We start from the raw sequence: 21,660 nt of genomic DNA, 5'->3' as shown, positions 1-21,660 counted from the left end.
TTTGTAGTCCTCGATGTACGCGTCCGGATATCGGCATCGCAACCACAACCTCACACACTGGTACTGAATGTGCATCAAAGTGTTCCTATGGAGCCAAATATACCAAAAGATAAATGTAAACAATAAAATAAGCGATCGAAATGTGTATTTCCTGGTTATTCGACAATGGCTCCTCAAAGTACACGCCCCATTCCTACCGTTAACGTAACGTAACGAGTTCCCCGGTGTAACCAGTTAAACGGTAACAACGGCAGCTCTCAGCTGTGTATTTACACAACTAATGGCCCATCAACCACAGCTCTCTCCCCCCCTCCCCCCCTGATCTTTCTTCTCCAGCAGCTAAATTAACTGTAGGTTACTCTGAGTGACAAGCTTACAGTTAGACACAACACTGTCATTGCAAGTGACCCTCAGTTATGCGGCTTTCACACCATCGCTTTTCCCTTTCTAGCTCCAAGCGGGAGCTTTTCTGGTTCAGCTCCGGTTTCCCTTTTCTGCTCCCGCTCTGTTCACACCGCCCAGAGCTGCCGCTGCTGCGTCATGACGTCACCGTTTACGTGCCTGCTTCATAAAATCCAAACCGCGCGGATATTCCTCACATCGACAACAACAACAATGGCCGATTGTATTGAAGCGCTGTTCGCTTTGGTTATCCTCTTAAGAAACTAAATGGAAGGCATCGGACGACTTTACATGGGACGACTTTACTTGGAACTTTACAAACATCACATGCGAAATGCAAGACTTCTTTGTGGTCTTCAGCATCTACTTCAACGACGAATCTGCCCCCGCCTCGACGTAAGAGAGACGTAAGCGACACCGCCTCTTAGCTCAGAAGCTCTTGCCTCTAGACCGACAATTTTTTGGAGCTGGAAGTGAACCGGATTCCGGAGCTAAGAGGCAGCGCCTCTGCGGTGTGAACAGGAAAAACCGGTACTTTTCAGGCTCCAGCTCCGAGCCGGAGCTGAAAACGCGTTGGTGTGAAAGGGGCATTAGTTTACTTTTATGTTCAACTACTAAATTCGTTACTGATAAAAAAGGGCTTCTATTGTACCTAATTACCTTAACACTAGAACTGCCAGAGGTTTTTATAGGCCTACCTAAAACCGTCAAATCCCGCTATTAGAATGCAATTTTTAACAACATAGGGTGTGTTGGAGCACCACCCAATGGCGGTGATGGAAGGTTCACCTCTGCTCCGCGCCGTCCCTTGATGACCGATGAGCTGGTCAATTTACAAAAGAAGGAACTCAAAGCACCAGGATAAAGGTTGAACAATAATCTGTTTTAATGGAAAAAAACAACAATACATAATACAGAGCACTCTGCAATAGTACAAAATACAGAGTACTCCGGGCTAAATTCCTACCACCATGTGATATACGTACCACGACAGCCAGTCAGGAAAAGAGCGCCGAATGTAAGAATGTTACAGCTTACATTCTGTGGGAGGAGTTGTGTGGGTCGCTCCTCCCCAGCTATTTGTTATTGGCGATTTCACTTCTGGGCGAGCTAGCCAGTGAGTTGGCAGTTCTCCATTGGCCAGTTTCACTTCTGGGCGGGACCCTAGGCAATGAGTCAGCAGTTGTTGACTCCATCTGTTTCGCCCCATCTCCTTACAGTGTGTATGTGTGTGTGTGTGTGTCTATGTCCCTCTGCCCTCAAGCAGTCCCACAGCATGCTTTGGAGTAGTAGAATCTTACAGACAGAGGACTCTTTCACAGAACGCACACTAATTTCATCATGCAGCCCACCACACAAATGTCACATGTTTTCCCTCTGAAAGCTATACTCGTATATGTTTTAAACGTCCTTGTCTTATGACATCCATACGATTAGTTAACTAACAAAGGTTAACTGTTCTTATACCCTAAGGCCTTCTCTGAACTTCCTTCCACCCCGAAGTCGGCTCACTTAGAATGAATACATCTATTGATAAATCAGAAGGACCATTGTCTCTCTAATTGTGTGTGACCCAATTCAGAAACACACCAACATCCCATGGCCTCTTCTAATATCTGGAAACTGTAATCAAAGTATAGTTTATATTGAGAAGGTCCAAGAATTGACATAATATTTCCTCCTTCTATTAATTTAAGCTTCCAGATCATACAGAAAACTCTTACAGACAACCTACTGAGTTCTGCTCCTGAAAGCCCAAAATGACTTTCTGAAAAATACACATAAACGGGTAATCATTTTACTCAAGGCAGAAATCACAGGCTGTACTGTACCTTACCTACTCACAAATAGCCAAAAAACCACCTTTTGATTATAACACAAAAGTGGAAGAAAAGACCATTTGCGCTAATCTACTTCCACTCAAAATGGGACATAATTTTCCGTCCATTCAAGTTAACACACATCCTATATATCAGGTGACATAAAAATGAATATACCAGAAATACGCTGTATTAAACTTTCTGCTATAACACGTTATTTTAATACTTCAGGTGCTACATAACACACTTTCAGGAAAAGTCACGGACTGGGAGACTTTAATATTTTATTGAAAAAAGTTACATTGCACACACACAACACACATCACACAAATTGACCCGATTGGCGGTTCAAGTGTTAAATAAACTCACTAATTAATCAAACCAGTTCAATACGCATTATTCTTATTCTTGTCATTCTTTATGAGCGCAGAAATAGTCTTAAAATCAGACCTGTTTTTTAAATGAAATCTGACAGCAGGCTCTGATCACCTATGATAAATGTGCCACACCTAATCGCTGGCCATTCAGCCACAGAGCTCCCTCTATACAAATCAAACTGTAGACGGTGGGAAAGCACCTACACAGTATTGTTTTAAATAATGGTCGGAATGTGACCTGTGAGCCTTCTGAATTACCGTGGGACAGCACATTCTAAACAAAAATGTTCAATCAATAAAGTAACATCTTATCTTAATAATATCTTCATATTAATAATAATAATAAAGACGAAATCAACACACGGATATTCAAAGTGCTTTACAAAAAATGAAAGACATTAAGAAAATGGCATTTAAAATCAGTCATTAAAAAGAAAAGATAATAAAATAAACATTAAAAGAAAAAATACATGGATAAAAGTTACAGTGCAGTTTAAGATGTGAATAGTTCAATTAAAAGCAGCTATATAATAAATCATACAGTATGTGTCCGAAAGAGAGCAGGAGGAAGCAAACACAAAAATATACCAAAAATATACTGCATATTAAAGCAAACGATTGTAAAGGTAAAAGTATGAGCATAACAAATAAAGAAGTGTAATGTAAACATTTACATTATTATGATTATTTAATATATAAAGACTATATATTATTGAATTAAAAGATTAGATATACTTTAGTTGATCTAAAATATTGATGTGTTCAAATGCTCTTCAAAACACAACTGCAAGTCCATGAAACTTGTCTTTCTGTATTTGTGAATGAAGCACGATCTCCTGGTTAAAACCTGAAATTGAAAATCTGGCAACGCCCACTTGGAAAATAGTGGGAGGGCTTAACATTCCTCGATACTGGTCTTAGGCAGGTCGTAGGCAGGAAGCTGTAAGCTGGAGTCCGAAATGAGGTGCTACATCTGTACCTTCAATAACAAAAACTGAATGTAAGAGTTTTTAAAGACTTGACTGATCTGCTGGATCCTGATCATGAACATAATACTCTTCAGGGCATCAGCTTTTCAAAAGGAAAGAAGATTACGATCCAGTCTGCAGTATTGGCTGTAAGGCCACTGCATGTCGGTTCTCGTCACACTCGGCATCACTCCCAACTTCTTCTTTGAGATTCTGAGTGACGGGATCCACGGGTGACACAGTGACATTACGTTTTACTTTGAAAACGTCCCACCTCTCAGGCAACAGGCCACGATTGAAGACGAACGAAGCCAATGAGGAAAAAACTAAGATGGTCACCAAAGTGGAGAGCAAGGTGACCGTCCTGATAGGAGACTTCTGGACGTAGACGCCATCTTCCAATGTGCAACCAGGAAGATGAAGAATCACAGGAAGACCTACATTGTTCTCCCCTAACAAAATCCTTAGCGTCAGCCCTGTGATATAACCCACCGTGGCACCGTAACCATTCGTCACTTTAAAGAAGAGCACAGAGACCAGGTGGGGGAATATTAGGGTGTAGGAGGCATCTGCTCCGAGAACCCAGAGGACCAGGGGGCTGCTGGTGTAGAACGTTATGGAGGTCCCAACCAAACCCACCACCACCACTGTCATCCAAATCACCCATTGCATCTCATTGTCTGATGCCTGGGAAAATAAAATCACACAGAAAGAGACACTTTATCATTCATTCACATACCGGAGCTTCAGAGTTGGGAAGTTACTAAATACTTTTACTCAAGTACTGTACTTCAGTAAAATGTTGAGATACTTCTACTTTACTTGAGTAATTCCATGTCATGCTATTTGTACTTCTACTGCACTACAATTCAGAGGGAAATCCGGTACTTTTACTCCACTACATTTATTTTTAAACCTTTAGTTACTTTGCAGATTTGGAATACTAATGAGAAATATAATCAGCACTTAAATCAGACTTCAGTATCACCTGGAGTAAATTCAAAAGCTACCCTGCAGTATACAAAGTCATTCAAACTACACTGAACAAAAATATAAACGCAACACTTTTGTTTTTGCTCCCATTTTTCATGAGATTAACTCAAAGATCTAAAACATTTTCTATATACACAAAATAACCATTTCTCTCAAATATTGTTCAAAAATCTGAAAAAATCTGTGATAGTGAGCACTTCTCCTTTGCCGAGATAATCCATCCCACCTCACAGGTGTGGCATATCAAGATGCTGATTAGACAGCATGATTATTGCACAGGTGTGCCTTAGAATGGCCACAATAAAAGGCCACTCTGAAACGTGCATTTTTGCTTTATTGGGGGGGTCTGAAAACCAGTCAGTATCTGGTGTGAGGGGTAGGATTAGGGTTAGGGTTAGGGTAATGTTGTGAATCGAGTGGCCTGTGTTCGTCGTCCATAACATACGCCTGCCCATACCATAACCCCACCACCACCATGGGCCACTCGATTCACAACATTACCCTAACCCTAACCCTACCCCTTAACCATTCTTTTGAAACGGTCTTGTCCTTACGGAGCTTTTATGATACTTTTAAAAGGGTTTTTATAAGGTTTATGTTTACGGAGGTTTTTAATGTTTTTTTAAACACCTATCTACCGAGAGCCAGTGCACCACGCCCTGCGCTCTTCCCCAACCTACCCCTACCCCTCACACCAGATACTGACTGGTTTTCGGACCCCCCCAGACCCCCCCAATAAAGCAAAACTGCACGTTTCAGAGTGGCCTTTTATTGTGGCCAGCCTAAGGCACACCTGTGCAATAATCATGCTGTCTAATCAGCATCTTGATATGCCACACCTGTGAGGTGGGATGAATTATCTCGGCAAAGGAGAAGTGCTCACTATCACAGATTTTTTTCAGATTTGAAAACAATATTTGAGATAAATGGTTATTTTGTGTATATAGAAAATGTTTTAGATCTTTGAGTTCATCTCATGAAAAATGGGAGCAAAAACAAATGTGTTGCGTTTATATTTTTGTTCAGTGTAGCTGCACCTTTACCAGCTTTGAGAACACTTTAATGATCAATCATTATACAACATATCATATCTATTATTCTGAAATTGACCAATTTGCATAATGAGTACTTTTGGTTGTTGAGGTATACTTTGATGCTAATACTATAAGCAACATTTTGACTGCAGGACTTTTACACAGAGTGTTCCTACACTCTGGTACTTCTTAAGTACAAGATCTGAGTACTTCTCCCACCTCTGCTAAGCTCTCCAAAATAGATTGATGGGTTTACGTTTTTAATCCGACACCCGAACCTCTCGTTTCTGGAATCACATTTTGCAATTGAGCTGCCACCATCAACATCTTGTGAGCCTTACCTGTTTACGCAGGATGTTCTTGTAGATGTTTGAAGAGAATACAGTGGTTGCAGACAACAGGGCAGAGTCTGTTGATGACATCACAGCAGCAGCCACTGCTCCGATTCCAATGATTGAGATATAAGGCGGAGTGAGGTACTGTAGAGTCAGGGGCAGGACCAAACTAGGCTTAACACGGCCGTCTGGTGATAGGGAACCGTACTGAGTCAGGTTCCAGTCTGGACAGGAGAAATAATGATATTACATTCCTGTTATTAAGTGCTGGGAAGATAGAGGATAGTGGTTTCATGAGAGCTTCTTGACTACATGAATGAACTGTAGAATGAATTATGGGTATTTTGCTTTATATAGTGGTGTCAATCGCAATAATCAGATTTTTTAATACTATTTGTATTTTTAGTGGCTGATAAAACAAATACATGTCTGGTGTTGTAATAAAGAAATGCATGACATACTGGTAAGACACATCAAAGTTTTTTTTAAGGATTTCTGAACTATTGGCATGAAGTCCGATCATTTTCTGTCACTTATCTATAGCATCCACTAACCCACTCTCACTGAGTCTCGCTGTAATTCCCGTCAGTATAATATGTGCAGCATAGGCATACACATACACTACATATGCTCAAATGCTATCATACTGCAACCTATTTGTTCCTACAGTGCTGACCCTGTCCACTATATCACACTCCTGTGCAACTTAAAGAAACGTGCTAGCACATGATGTAGCAAAATGACATTCTTCGTTTTAACCAAACCTAAAGAACGAGTGTAGAACAATTGTCAACGAAGTGTGCTGTGCCGTTACACAGAGGAAGTGATGGCTCTAGCTGATCTTCAGTCAGTGTAATACATAATAATAATAATAATAATAAATTATATTTATATAGCGCCTTTCAAGGGACCCAAGGTTTTGTTTGGTGGACAAACAAAACAAACAGACAATCAAAGGGCAAACTAAAAATAAAGGAAGCCGGGGACCAAGAAAGGGCTAGGGCCCGGAGGCCAGGGTGAACAGGTGTGTTTTTAATGATGATTTGAAGATGTCCAGGGAGGCAGCATTACGGATCTCGGCAGGAAGTGCATTCCAGAGGGTGGGGGCCGCAACACTGAACGCCCTGTCACCAACAGTTCGGAGGCGAGAGCGGGGGATGGAGAGCAGGCCCGTGTCTGAGGGCCGCAGACTCCGAGTAGGGGTGTAGGGATGGAGGAGGTCCGATAAGTACTGGGGGGCAAGGGTATGGAGGGACTTGTACGTGAGGAGGAGTGTTTTGTACTGAATCCGGAGCTTGACCGGCAGCAGGGCCGGCCCTGACCAATTTGCTGCCCTAGGCAAGATTTTAGCTGGCGCCCCCCCCCCCCCCAAATGCAGACACTTACACTTACTATGACTCGCGCGTGCACGGTTGTGGCATGACCACCAAAACAGAAAGACTGTAACTGTATTTAGTTTCCTATCCATTTGAACATGATTTAAGTGGGGGGGGGGGACCTCACCTGCTCTAGGGGGGTCCGGGGGTATGCACCCCCGGGAAGACTTTTTTTTTTAATATTGAAGTTAAAAGCATCAATCTGATGCACTTTGAGAGCAACATTAGGAAATCTATGGATACATCTCTCAACACCCATATGAAACAGAACTGTAAGCAGATTTTCTTTTTCTTTATGGATATTTTACAAATCACTCCTCTTTCAAACTGTATTCTTGTTTATTAATAACAACTTTTTTGTACTGTCATATAGTATTTTATACCTGTTTTTCACCTATTCTCTTATTTTTTTACAACTATAATGATCATATAAAGGTGTGCCTCACTGAGCTGAGGTTATCAGAGCCGCCCAGTCTTTCAGGAGAGAGCTCTCTAAAGCTCTCCCCCCCGCGGCCGCTTACAAAGTAAATTCCAATGTTAATAAAAGCACACAGAAGCTGTGTACGTTTTTTGGGAGTTTGATTTATTTTAAATTAACACAAATACAAAATTAAAACCTATAATTGCACACTAAAACCATTATTTAAAAAAAAGAACAATTTCACATAAATCTCTGGTTTTTACTGGGGCAGTTCAACTTGATTTGGGGGGGGGATGTGCCATAGTTTATGGGCGCTGTACGCAATATAGGCGCAGTTTTGTTACTATAAGATAATAAGATGTACTTTGTTGATCCAAAATCGGGAAGTTTTTTTTTTCTTTCTTTTTTTCGGCGCCCCCTATGGGTTGATGCGCCCTTAGCATTCGCCTATACTGCCTATGCCGAGGGCCGGCCCTGACCGGCAGCCAGTGTAGGTGGATGAGGGTGGGGGTGATATGTTGCCATGGCTTGGTGCGGGTGAGAAGCCTGGCAGCAGACATGTAGCTTTGGCTTATGCCTCTGCTTTCTTTGCCTTTTTAATGCCCTGCAATCCATGGTAAAAATATGCGCTGCAATTGTGGGAGGAGGTGGGGGTCAAACTAGGTAATGTGATTAATTTGCATATTTTTTTGTAATTGCAAGCTATCAACGTCAACGTCAACGTCAAACTTAAGAGACAGGTTGCAACAACACATCAAGAATGTATCAGTTCATTTCCCGAAAGCCTGCCTCATCTAAACCTAAAACACAATATTTAAAGGTTATCATGGGGAGACCCTGGATTTAGCAGGTTTATAGTAATGTTACTACTGACTGTTTTCTGACAGTAAAACAACCATTGACAATAGTTGCATCACTTTTCACAAGGTCCCAATATGAAGAAAAAACATTTGAATCAATAGGATGGAAAATGATTTCTATTAACTTTCAGGAAACAACAGTTTTTATTTAGTTTTTAAACCATAATTATAACTAGATTAAGTAGTAGTAGTAGTAGACTCAATGTGTTCTGGCAAAAAACTGTCAATATGTAAAGAATGACACAATTGAGGTTTCATTATAAAGGTGCTGTGATCTTTAACCTCATTCCCACCTGTAGAGGCGGCAATAGCCCCAACTAAGACTGGAGGGATTCCCAGTATGGCGATGAAAAGAGCAGCAGCATAGCAGGTTAGCTGGGCTGTACGTGAGGAGGAGGCAGAGAGCGTCCTCTGGTGGAAGCACTGAAATGAAAGACTACCAAGACCCTGGTAGAAAAGAGCACATGGAGAAGCTTGTTGAGGGGGAGAAAGGATAACCAAGATATACAACAAATGATCAGATATACTAATACAAGGGCACTTTCCTGTTTTTCCTTATACTAAAAGAAAAGTTCAGTGAATGTTCAGAAAAAACATAAAGATGAATACTTCACAGACAAATGTAATTCCCCCTTTAATCAAGTGTTCCTATAACCAAAGTATTGCATGCTGATTCACCAGTACTGTTTTTAATGAGACTACTGCACAGGGAAATCTAAATATCTCTTCTGATGTGGTTCAAGGCTACACTCTTTCCCAGGATACAATGGGCAAAACCAGGGGAAAGGTCAGTGTTAACGCTGTAGAGATATTCCTGATCCGCAGTATCACTGTCTGATATAGGAACCACAAGTCCCTAGAAAGGGTTAGGGTTAGTCAGCCTTTTTAAAACATAACAATTACACCAAACACTGCACCAACAGGACTCAATTAACATACAAAAACTCACACTGAGCATGTATTTAAGTTTTGTTTCAACATTGGCAAGCAGCTCATATTATGGTGGGGGCCATTCAACAGGACATGTTGAGTGTTAACTACATAGTTTCCTGCATTCTGCTGAATTTGTATTTACATTATGTGCCTTCTGCCTTTTTTATTGCTGGAAATGTCTTTCAGGTGCCATGTGACCTGAAGACAAATGATTTACTTGTATGTCCTCTTTTGTTTTGGGGAAGTAACATATTATTATATTATGGTTAATGATCATTAACCTATTTTATTAATATGTTTTTACGCAATATTTCTGCCACACATTTAAACATATCCCATATATTTGTATTTTGCCTCTTTTTGGTTATAAAAGCAATATAGATATAGATGATACAAGACAATAAGTTATAGACGCTGGACTGGCAGTGTGGTGTAATTTTATCAGTTTGGCATTTGACCTGTTGATGATGTCACAGATGGACTCAGTATTAGATCAGGGTTACAGGCTTTGTGTGCAGTGGACGTTTTCTCTGTCACTCATGCAATTTAACTTACAACTGTGTAAGTGCAATTATATCAAGTCTTTTCTATGTAGGAATACGCCTTAAACATTGTGTTGAGAGTGGTCCCTTTTTTAGATGTGGACCACAGTCTCCTGCTAAAGGGAATATTAGGTCTGTCTATGTTAAAGCGCTAACACTTGCTTTTAATCAGTAAACCTTAATTAATCACACTACAGTTTGACCCCAATTTCCTCCTGTTATTCCAGTTACATTTTATACCATGAATTGCATGGCAGTGATAACCATAAATACCTCAGTCTAACAGCACACATAATCTATGACAAATGTTCTGCTCTCAGTCTTGAAGTGTGGTGAAAACAGAGGAATGGTCTTTTCTGAACCATGCACCAGTATTTTGAAGTTGCACAGGAGTGTGAGATAGTGTGAGAGTGTCACCACTGTAGGAGCAGTGCTGGCAGTATGATAGCAGCGGAGATAATATGCCCAGTGTGGCTCACATTAGAAAGAAGGGAATGTCAGAGGCTTTGTAAATGCGTTTGCTAAGTGTCGGAAAATTGTCGGACTTCAAGCCAAATATTTAGCATTCATCAAAACTAAGCTGAGTTGTTATAATGAATAAAATAATAACTTTGATTTCCCTGACCAGTTGGTTGTGCATTTCTTTATTACAACCCCACACGTGTAATAATACATAGTATTTTAAACTTAATCATGATCAATCACAGATTATTATTGTGATTAACACAATAACTCATTTATAACTTATTATTTATATGACTAGAAAATACACAATTGGAGTAAGACTTTTACCATCAAACCTCCTGAACCATTCCACTTCTTGACCAATTTGAACAATTCCATCAAAGCTAAACCATGTAAATACACGGGGATTCTGTATGAGAGACACATTTGGCGGTTTTCTATGGGGTAAGGACTGAACAAGGGAGGCTGGTGTTGTGGCATGGTTGTAATCCCAAAAAATAACAAAGATGAGATTTGCATTTGTGTGGAAATGGCAATGACAATTCACAATCCGGGATTCTTCTAGCAACCTCCTCTGTGTAAAATATCATCTTTACTAGATGTCATAAAAAAACTCTTATCTTAAGCTTACTTAAGATAAGATAAGTTAGGATAAGATATACTTTATTGATTCCCAAATTGGGAATTGTTTTCATCACAGCAGCCTGTCAGAACAAGGCATTGAAAATTATTTCAAATATAAAAATAGTAGAAAACTGAAACAAACATAAAATGTAGTGCCTGTAACAGCATGGATGTTTGTTTGTCTGTCACACATATATGTGCTCTGAGCTAATGGGTAGAAGCAGTGTTACATGCACACTGGTGAATATTTAGCTTACGATCATTAGGAAGTCATCAATCCACTTCCAGACTTGGTCCAGCCGCAGAGTGCCGACCCAGGGTTCTTGGAACGTGTGATTGAAAGCAGTCTGGGCAATGTTAGTAGATGACGGGTTGAGCAGCAGGAAGGGGACACACAACCACTGCAAACAGATATTGAGATAATCAGACTGAAGACCAAAGCGCAATAGTTATTCTGTCAGATATTAAAAACAAATAGGACCTCACATTCAACCAAACGTCTGTTCAAATCAATCCAAAAACAAGTTCTGCAGCTTCAGATTTGTTTTAATGATTTCCTGCCCACTTTTTAATGGAAAAACAAGAGGGCGGTTAGTGCACTAATTTGCACATCAGGGGGTCAGTAGTTTGATCCCAGCCCCTGCAGTCATCATGTTGAAGTGTCCTTGGGCAGGGTACCCTACCCCAAATTGCTCCTGTAGGCATGTCTACGGCATTAAAGTGTATGTAAGTTGCTTTGAACAGATGGGTCAGCTAAATAACATCTAAAAAAAGAGTAGGTTTGAGAATTCCATTTCATTTTGTTTGGAAAGTTTGTACAAACCTAAGATTGGGATAGTTCGGATGTTTGGAGGGCTTTTGTGGTTTACATTTTTTCAAGCAAGGTGAGAATTTAAAACATTATAAATATAACGTACAGTTAGTAAAGTTATTTCCGCAGTAGTGCATTATTTAAATGTTGTGCAGTAAATTATTTATATTCTCCAAACTGGGGGCGTGCAACAACCACCATCTACTGTAGGTGATACACTGACTATCGCTCCAACACACACACCTCACTCAGCCCTAATGTATCCATTTACATGACATCTTACCAAATGTTCTTCGTATTACAGCTGGATTTATTGTTAAAAGAAAACACAACAATTCTGGAAATAAATGTGTTATTGGCTTTCAGAAGCAACACTTTAAAAAAAATTATAAACAAAAAACAGGTTAAATGCAATAACTATTTTGAGGATGTATTATGGAGAAACAAAACTGAATACAAAATGATACAATGATTTACAAAAATAAAATGATTTATTGATTTATCAAGATGTAGGTTGAATGCATGTTGGATGGTGGAGCTTTAAACAAGATGCAAATACACAATCCAATGAACTTCTTTAAAAATAAACGTGGTAATGTAAGATGCTTGTAACTCACCAAACCGAAGAAAATGAGACAGAGTTGGATGACATCAGTGTAGGCCACTGAATAAAGGCCTCCTAACAAAGTGTAGATGATGGCCACAGATGATGAGATCCAAACACAATAGGTGTAGGGCAGGTCCAGTATCACAGTCATAGTGGCTCCTGTTAGAGAATCCACAGACAAAGAAAACGTAATGCAATACATGTAATCCATTACTAGTGTTGTTTTACATGGTTTGTATGTATGTTTACCTAAGCTAAGCAGAGTGCAGGACACCCACAGCACATCCACCAGCAGCGCCGGCAGCACCAGAGCAGTGCTGAGAACTTTGCCATACTTTATCTGGAAAGGGTCCATCATGGTGACATACTCCTTATCCCTCATTGGCTTTGCAAAGAAAATACCACCTATTGCAGGGGATGAGATTTTAAGCATTATATTTTATTCCGACCTTAATTATTTAATGTTGTGGGCACTGTGTATGTAAGCTGCTTGAATCCAGAACACCAAGCGTTGGTGTACATTTACTGTTTAATTAAATCTCAATAAAACAGATGAAGTAAGAGACAGAAAAACACAAAGATTATATCTGAAGTTATCAAGATCAGCCGCCTTCTGCTATTACCTTACCTATAATGAAGGACACTGAGTATTGTAGAGGCATAAGAGCCCATATTAAGCCCATTTTAGGAGAGTACACAGCCTCAGCCAAACCCAGGATAAATCCACCTCCAACCCAGGTAGCTGCAGAGGAATGAGACACACACGCTTTTATTAGTACACATGTTTCTACTAGTTGTACATCTGAGAATGAAGCAGTTTAAATATTGCAGATCTTTCCTTACATTTGAAGTCCAGATTTTCTGTGCATACTAGTGGCAACAGTGAACCACTGCAAATAATGGAGAATCCACATGCAAAAACATCTTTATAGCACGACTCAGGCCCCATTTAGAAAATACATTAGAATGTCTTGTATCTAAATTGTATCTAGTAAGATTTAACCTTATTACATTTACACCCGATAATAAAATGTGTCTACAGTGTAACATTTTCCAAGCTCAACCAAGTTTTGCTCCCTTATTTACCGTTTCCTCCTGCTGCAGCTTTTGGCTGTTTTGGGACAAGGTAGTCTTCTGGCTGCAGCTGCACTAAGAAGCTCTAACACCACCACTGAGAAGCTAACACAGTTGGGGGGACCCTGCCAGCCATTTGACGTAAGCCGAACAGAAGTTTGTGGGTTTAACAAACTACTGCAAGAGGTCTGTAGCTGTAGTCGCCTCAGCCCCTTTCTCTTCACCCTGCTGACCCACGACTGCACACCCACCCACGACTGCACACCCACCCACAGCTCCAACCACTTCATCAAGTTTGCGGATGACACAACCGTGGTGGGTCTCATCAGCAACAACGGTGAAACCCACTACAGGAGGGAGGTGAACCAGCTGGCCACGTGGTGCATAGACAACAATATATTCCTTAATGTGGAGAAAACAAAGGAGACTGTTGTCGACTTCAGGAGAACCCCCACCCACTGACCATCAATGTTGCTGCTGTGGAGCAGGTGAGCAGCACCTAATTCCTGGGGGTGCACATCACCGAGGACCTCTCCTGGAGGAACAACACCAGGTCACTCGCCAAGAAAGCCCAGGAGCACCTCCACTTCAACCGCAAACTGAAGAGAGCAGGAGTCTACTAATGACCATGTACCCTTGTGAGCTGTGAACCCTCATTTAATTTGATCTCATGCTTTGTACTGGTGGGTGTCTTGTGCACTCATCCTTGGCTGAGATTGATATTGAAAGTGGATGAGATTGTTGATGATGTTGGAGATTGTTGGTGATGTTGTTAATGATGTTAGGAATGATGTCCTGAATGTTGTTGTATTATTGTTGTATTATTGATTTAAGTGTCGGACCCCAGGAAGAGTAGCTTTTGTCAAGAGCAAAAGCTAATGGGGATCCTTAACAGGTGAGTCAGACGATCAGAGACCCGTCCGCATCCTACGAGACACTGGAGGTTCACAGTCAGTGATTTTGGCCTCGGCTCTGCCATTCTCAGACCAGTCAGCGTGTGGGTATGGATCACTATTATGTGGCATTGAAATGGGTTACGTGCCCCGTCCCGTACACAATGTACACATACAGTCTAAATTAATTACTGGATTTTTCCCTGTTGCTGTGTGCCCAGCATTACCTATACGGGGTATAGTTTTCCTAATGGGAAATTACATCGCAGGAGGTAAGGTCAGGGCCGCCCCTTGCCAACTTGGGGCCCCAAGCGACATTGTGAGATGAGGCCCCCCCCAACCGACAGGAGTGAAAAAACGTTTGCAAATATCATTCCTGTTTATTATTATTATCAACAGTTACTTTTTTATACAGTGAGGTAAATGGTAAATGTGCATGTACTGTATGTCGTTCAGTATGCGTTTACAGGTGAATACGTCTGCATTTCCTGCCAAATACTAGCCACAAAAAGAATACAATATAATTAATGCAAATAAACTACTTCTACTAATAATAATAATCATAATCAATTCAATAATAAAAATACTATATTGTTTTATTATAATATAGTCAAGACAAAACATCCTTATGACATGCTCAAAAACTGATATTTCTTAAATCAGTATACTAGTTCCCTCTGTCAGCAATGTATCAACTACTAGACACACATTTCTATCAGTATGTCTCTGTGTTGTGGTTGACATGATGATGACTGTTAGGAGTTAAGGGGAGAGGCTGAGCATCACCATGAAATGTGCAAATTGACATACAAATGAATACAAGGGGAAAAAATGCTCCATGTTTTTTAAGATGTAAACTTGAACTGTTATGTAAGCCAACTAGACAGACAGTGTATCACTCTTCCTCCTGTACATCAGCAGATAAAAGGCATCACATACTGGAATGAATGGTAAATAAAGAATGCTGGAAATAACTGTATCTCCATTAGCCTATATGCTATGCAGAGACTGCCTTCTTCATGTCGTGAATTGCAGCTGATGTTTTAATATGGCAATTGGCAATTTGACTTATACAACATTCGCAAGTTGTACATTTGACTCATACAATAACCCACCTTCGAATGATGCTCTAGTTTCTTCATGTTTTGTTTTTTGCACCGGACTGAAACTGTCTTTTCACCGACATCTCTTCACCTGCACTACTGGCTATATCAAAGCCGTGATTGGTCAGATGTCGATTCATTACAACGGTGTCGGGTTACAGACATGCTCCCCTTCTCACCTCTCACTCTCGTGGGTGGTGCGCGGAGAACTGAGCACAGCAGCTGAGGCCCTCTGGGCGGGGCCCCCTACGCAAGGCGGGGCCCCATGCAACCTGCGTGATTGGCCTGTAGGGAGGGGCGGCCCTGGGTAAGGTAACTCCTGCGCTAGAAATATTGGATTCCCCTCAGACTGTGTTGTCTAAGGCAACAAATGCCCACATTTTCCCCATTTGTGCTGTCACTCGCACGCAGGCGCGTAAGAGTGACTCAGATGTGTCCTTAAATGATAATATGGTTGGGAAAATGTTTACAGATGACAGAATACCGGAGGAAAAGCCAGCAGTGGTGGTTTCTGCATCCTCCGTTTTCCCTGCTGGAACCGCTGTGCCAGCGCAACCTGCCAGCCCAGCCGTTGACGGTTCCATACTCCCGGTAACCCGAGAGCGGTTACTCGCCGCGCAGAGGGCGGATCCGACGCTTGTGAAGTGTTTCGAGCAGGTGGTGAGTAATGGCAAAGCAAGGGGTGAGAAGGTGGCTTATGTGTTGGATAAGGGGGTATTAGTGCGCCAATGGTCCCTCACTGCTACTGCTGAAGCTGACTGGAGTGTAGTGCATCAGGTAGTCGTGCCGGCGCCCTACCGCCAACATGTACTATCCGTAGCACATGAAAGCCAATGGTCAGGACACTTGGGCGTGACTAAAACTTATCAAATAGTTCTCAAACATTTATTTTGGCCAGGTTTAAAGAAGGATGTCTCTAGCTTCTGCCGCTGCTGTCATGTGTGCCAGTTTGTCGGTAAGCCTAATCAAAAAATTCCGCAGGCTCCGTTACACCCATACCGGCTATAGGTGAGCCCTTTGACCGGGTGTTGATAGACTGTGTTGGCCCTTTGCCGCGTACAAAAACGGGTGAACAGTATTTGCTCACCATAATGTTGGTGAGCAACACCATAACGTTTCCCGGAAGCTATTCCGCTGCGTAGCATTACTTCTGCTGCTGTAGTTAAGGCCTTGACGAAGTTTTGTTCTACCTTTGGAATTCCGCGTGTAATTCAGAGTGACCAAGGGACACATTTTAAATCCAAGTTGTTCAAACAGGTCCTACAAACACTGCAGGTTAAACATGTGATATCCAGTGCGTATCATCCCGAGTCGCAGGGGGCGTTAGAACGGTGGCATCAGACGTTAAAAAGCATGCTGCGAAAGTACTGCATGGAAACTGAAAAAAATTGGGATGAGGGAATTCCCTTCGTTTTGTTCGCAGCCCGTGAAGCTGTTCAGGAGTCATTAGGATTCAGTCCCGCGGAGCTCGTCTTCGGCCATACGCCCCGCGGTCCACTTAAAATTCTACACGATGAGTTTCTTTCGGCTGATAATCCTCCAGATAAGAACATATTAGATTACGTTAGTCAGTTTCGTGAGCGTTTGCACCGAGCAAATTCACTCGCTAGAGAGTCGCTAACCGCCTCACAAGCGGTCATGAAGCGGAATTATGACCGTGCCGCTGTCCCTAGGCGCTTTGAAATAGGTGATAAGGTCCTCGCACTATTGCCTATCCCCGGCTCTGCGATCTCAGCAAAATTCCTCGGTCCGTATGAAATCCGTGATTGTCTCAGTGACACAGATTATGTTATTTGTACTCCAGAGAGACGGCGTAAAACGCGCGTCCGTCATATTAACATGTTAAAGCGCTACCATTCCCGCGCCGCCGCTGATAGCCAGCCTGCCGGCTCGGAGAATCAAAGAGTTGCTGTTTCGGCGTTAATAGTTACAGATAGTTCCGGCCCTTCTGATGACGGTTTGGTGATGCATTCCCATCACCAGCCGGGTGCCCGGTTATGTAACTCGGAAATGATAGAGACACTGCCGACTACGTTAGGTCATCTGCAGGAGGGGCAGCAGTATGACATAACTCAGTTAGTGGCCCGTTTCCCGAGCCTTTTCCATGATGTCCCGACGCAAACCAATGTGATAACACATGACATTGATGTAAAAGGTGCGAGGCCAATTAAACAACATCCGTACCGCGCCAATCCTACCAAACGCGCACTTATGAAGCAGGAGGCTGAGTATCTTGTAAATAACGGCTTGGCTACCGAGAGCTCTAGCCCGTGGTGCTCCCCGTGTCTGGTAGAGGCTAAATCGGATGGGTCTCCGCGCTTCATCACTGACTACCGCAAAGTGAACGCTGTTACGGTGTCCGATTGTTATCCTTTGCCACGAATGGAAGATTGCATTGACCATTTAGGTTCCGCTAAAAATGTCAGTAAGCTGGACCTACTTAAAGGTTACTGGCAGGTACCTCTAACGGACCGGGCCTCAAAAATCTCCGCTTTTGCTACGCCTGACTGTTTTCTGCAGTACACAGTCATGGCGTTCGGTATGTGTAATGCTCCAGCTACGTTCCAGCGGTTGGTGAATACCGTCCTATCAGGGATAAGTAATTGTAACGCCTACTTGGATGACCTCATCATGTACACGCCCACCTGGGAGATGCACATGAAGATCCTGGGGCAGGTATTCACCCGGCTCGCACAGGCGTCGCTTACGTTGAACCCGGCCAAGTGTGAATTTGGGAAAGCTACGGTCACCTATTTAGGGAAGCAGGTTGGGCAAGTAAACACCAGTGGAAGCTAAGGTTATGGCGGTGGCGGAATGTGCGGTGCCCGGCACCCGGAGTGATCTCCGCCGTTTCCTCGGTATGGCCGGCTACTACCGCAGTTTCTGCCGCAATTTTTCCACTGTAGCCCAACCCCTAACTAAGTTGATAAGTCCCAAGGTGGACTATGTTTGGACCCCTGAGTGCCAGCATGCCTTTGAGTGTGTAAAGACACTCTTAAGTCACGCTCCTGTGCTCGCTGCTCCCGATCTTGCTAAACCCTTCAAACTCGAGGTGGATGCTAGTGCAGTGGGGGCCGGTGCTGTTTTACTGCAGGAGGATGCGGATGGAGTTGATCATCCTGTCTGCTATTTTTCCCGTAAGTTCAACAAACACCAGGTCCGCTACTCTACCATCGAAAAGGAGACCCTTGCTTTGTTGTTAGCTCTCCAGCACTTTGAGGTTTATGTCGGGTCCAGTTCTTTGCCGGTTGCAGTGTTTACCGATCATAATCCCATTGTCTTTTTGTCCCGCATGTACAACCACAATCAGCGTCTCATGCGGTGGGCTCTGATCGTCCAGGACTACAACCTGCAAATCTGCCACAAGAAAGGGTCAGAAAATGTGTTCGCAGATGCGTTGTCCAGGCTGGAATGATGTGTTCTGTGGTCATGGTGTGTTATGGTTCACAAAAACCCTGTGGGGTTTGTGTCTTAAGGGGGGGGGGGGGTGTTACAGCCGCTGCTACCTTGTGCCTTTAACTGTGTGTGTATGCAAATGAGCTGTGCCTTCCTAGGCTGTCAGTGGCCGGCTCGACCTCGCAACATTCGCGGGGATTGGACAGACGTCACTCAAGCCCTGCCCGCGGCTGCCACGTCATCCGGGGCAGGAGGATAAAGGCTGGGCACGAACATCAGTCTGGAGGCTCTGTATTGTGTGACAGATGCCTCAACCCTCTGATTGTGACAAAGCCTTCATTCAGTGATTCTGTAGACTGACTAGCAGTGTGTATTCTGTGCTTCTGTAGACTGCTTAGCAGTGTATTCTGTAGGGTTCTGTGCGAGCACACTGGTTAGCAGTGTGTCGTGGTATTCTGTGTTTAGTGTAGGGTTTGTGTGTGTGTGTGTTGCGTAGATCCAGGTTGCTTAGCTCCTGTAGAACCGCATTTAGGATAGTTACATTGTGAAATAGCTTAGACCCAGGTGATTAGTGCCTGTAGAACAGTATTTGTGTGTATATTGCTTAGACCCAGGTGATTAGCACCTGTAGACCCGCACCAGCTGTGTTTGCCCACAGTCCCGTTTTGTTATTGTTTGTTTCCACTTTAGAAGTGAGGTATTTTCTTTCCTTTGTATAGTACCGGGCTACCCTCTTTTGGAGACCCGTTTTGTGAAATAGTGACAGCTTGACCCGTTGTTGGGCCAAGCTGTTTGTGTACAACGTTTTGCTCAGGTGCCGTTACGAATAAAACCACCGGTAACAAATACCAAATCCAATCTGGTCGTGTCGTTTCCCTTCTATACCCCTAGCCAAGAGGGAACGACACACACACACACACACACACACACACACACACACACACACACACACACACACACACACACACACACACACACACACACACACACACACACACACACACACACACACACACACACACACACACACCACACACACACCACACACACACACACTTTTCTACTACGCCGCTATGGAGAGTCATGCACCACTGTGCATATTTTTACTGTTGTAATATATTCTTCCTGATCCGTTTTGTAGTGACTGTAATGTTGTTATTTTGTATATATTGACTGTTCTGCCTTTTATTTATGCCCCTTTATATGTGCATATGTATACATGTGTCGATGTTTGATTATGTATGTGTAAATGTATATACAGTATATATATAAAAAAATTGGGTGTACAGAATCAGATGTGTATGTATGTACAGTGTATATATACATATATGTATATATTTGTACTCCAAGTGATTGTGAGAAAACAGCATTTTGATCTCCCTGTCTGTATCACACAAAAGGACTGCCTTTTTCCACCTCGAAAACATTGCCCGTCTCTGCCCATCACTCTCCTCCTCTGCTGCTGAAACCCTGATTGCAATAGCATCCTCTGAGTCTACGGCGTACCATCCAACCTCCTCAATAAACTCCAACATATCCAGAACTCTGCTGCCCGCCTCCTCACCCACACCCGCTCCCGAGACCACATCACTCCTGTCCTCCAGAACCTCCACTGGCTCCCCGTCCGTCAAAGAATCGACTTCAAACTCCTCCCTGATTACTCACAAAGCCCTCAACAATCAAGCCGCCCCCTACCTCACAGACCTGCTGCACCACCACACCCCTTCCCGCTGCCTTCGCTCATCAGAAGCCAACCTCCTATCCATCCCCACCCGCATCAATCACCGGACCTGGGGGGACAGAGCCTTCTCCGTCGCTGCCCCCTCCCTCTGGAACTCACTCCCATAACCCATCAGAGACTGCACTGACCTCACCACCTTCAAAAAACTCACCTCTTCAATCTGGCTTTTAATGTGTGATTGTTTTTGTATTATTTGACTTTAACTTTAACTATATATTTATTTGTTGTTCCTTTATTTTATTTTATCTTCACTATATCTGTAAAGCGTCTTTGAGCACCTGTAAAAGCGCTAACAAATTAAATCTATTATTATTAAAAGAAGATTGACAATAAAGTTGACTTTGACTCTTGAGATGAAAACTATTAAAAATAAATGCCACCAGGGCCTAAATCTACATCATTGCACAAAATCGATATCCTGCAAGCAGAAAACAAACACTGGATAACATGATTCCATCAGTCCCAAGGAAGAACTTACCGGTCATGGTGAAAATCCCGACCAGCAGGCTGATGCTCCTGCCTCCGAGGAGCACCGCCTCCGTCCGGTCTCCATGGCTCTTCCTCTCAGCTTTCCTTGACTTTCGGGCAGCCCACACCCCTGTGCCCAGAATCAGGATGTAGAAAATCACCACTGCAACCACACCGGGGATGTTCAGAACCATGGTTCCCAACAACTGTAGAGCACACTGGCAAGTTTAACAAATACAGATTGTGATCTAGAGTAGGCAAGCACAAAGGTCACATTCAATGTTCATGCTACCTCATTGGAGGTGGCATGAACATTGATTATTTACTCTGAAAGTTAACGAGTTACGAGTTGACACAGTGATGGCCAAAAACCCATAGGCTAAATTACTTTGTGACACTTGAGTGACTTCCTGTTAG

The 21,660-nt window shown here is 42.7% G+C and overlaps 1 protein-coding gene across 1 annotated transcript; it reads right to left on the bottom strand.

Annotated features, from left to right (window-relative positions):
• Nucleotides 1–3,690: 3,690 nt before the first annotated feature.
• On the bottom strand, nucleotides 3,691–21,437 carry LOC117551515 (high-affinity choline transporter 1-like). The gene is made up of 8 exons (XM_034224436.1): nucleotides 21,254–21,437; nucleotides 13,197–13,310; nucleotides 12,818–12,973; nucleotides 12,579–12,727; nucleotides 11,408–11,551; nucleotides 8,880–9,033; nucleotides 5,936–6,153; nucleotides 3,691–4,254 (listed from the first exon to the last, which is right to left on the bottom strand). Exons 1-8 carry the CDS (start codon nucleotides 21,435–21,437, stop codon nucleotides 3,691–3,693), a joined length of 1,683 nt encoding a protein of 560 aa, XP_034080327.1.
• Nucleotides 21,438–21,660: the final 223 nt, after the last annotated feature.

The sequence above is a fragment of the Gymnodraco acuticeps genome, unplaced genomic scaffold (genome assembly GCF_902827175.1).
Source record: "Gymnodraco acuticeps unplaced genomic scaffold, fGymAcu1.1, whole genome shotgun sequence".
NCBI lineage: Eukaryota > Metazoa > Chordata > Actinopteri > Perciformes > Bathydraconidae > Gymnodraco > Gymnodraco acuticeps.
Note: the sequence above shows the minus strand (reverse complement) of the source record. Positions and strands in the feature narration are given on the sequence as shown.

Coding starts and splice junctions, on each gene's coding strand:
- LOC117551515 (XM_034224436.1), bottom strand. CDS start 21,437: ATGGTTCTGAACATCCCCGGTGTGGTTGCAGTGGTGATTTTCTACATC. Junction 12,974..13,196: donor CTCAGTGTCCTTCATTATAG/GTAAGGTAATAG, acceptor CCCCTGCAATAG/GTGGTATTTTCTTTGCAAAG. Junction 4,255..5,935: donor AGAACATCCTGCGTAAACAG/GTAAGGCTCACA, acceptor TTATTTTCCCAG/GCATCAGACAATGAGATGCA.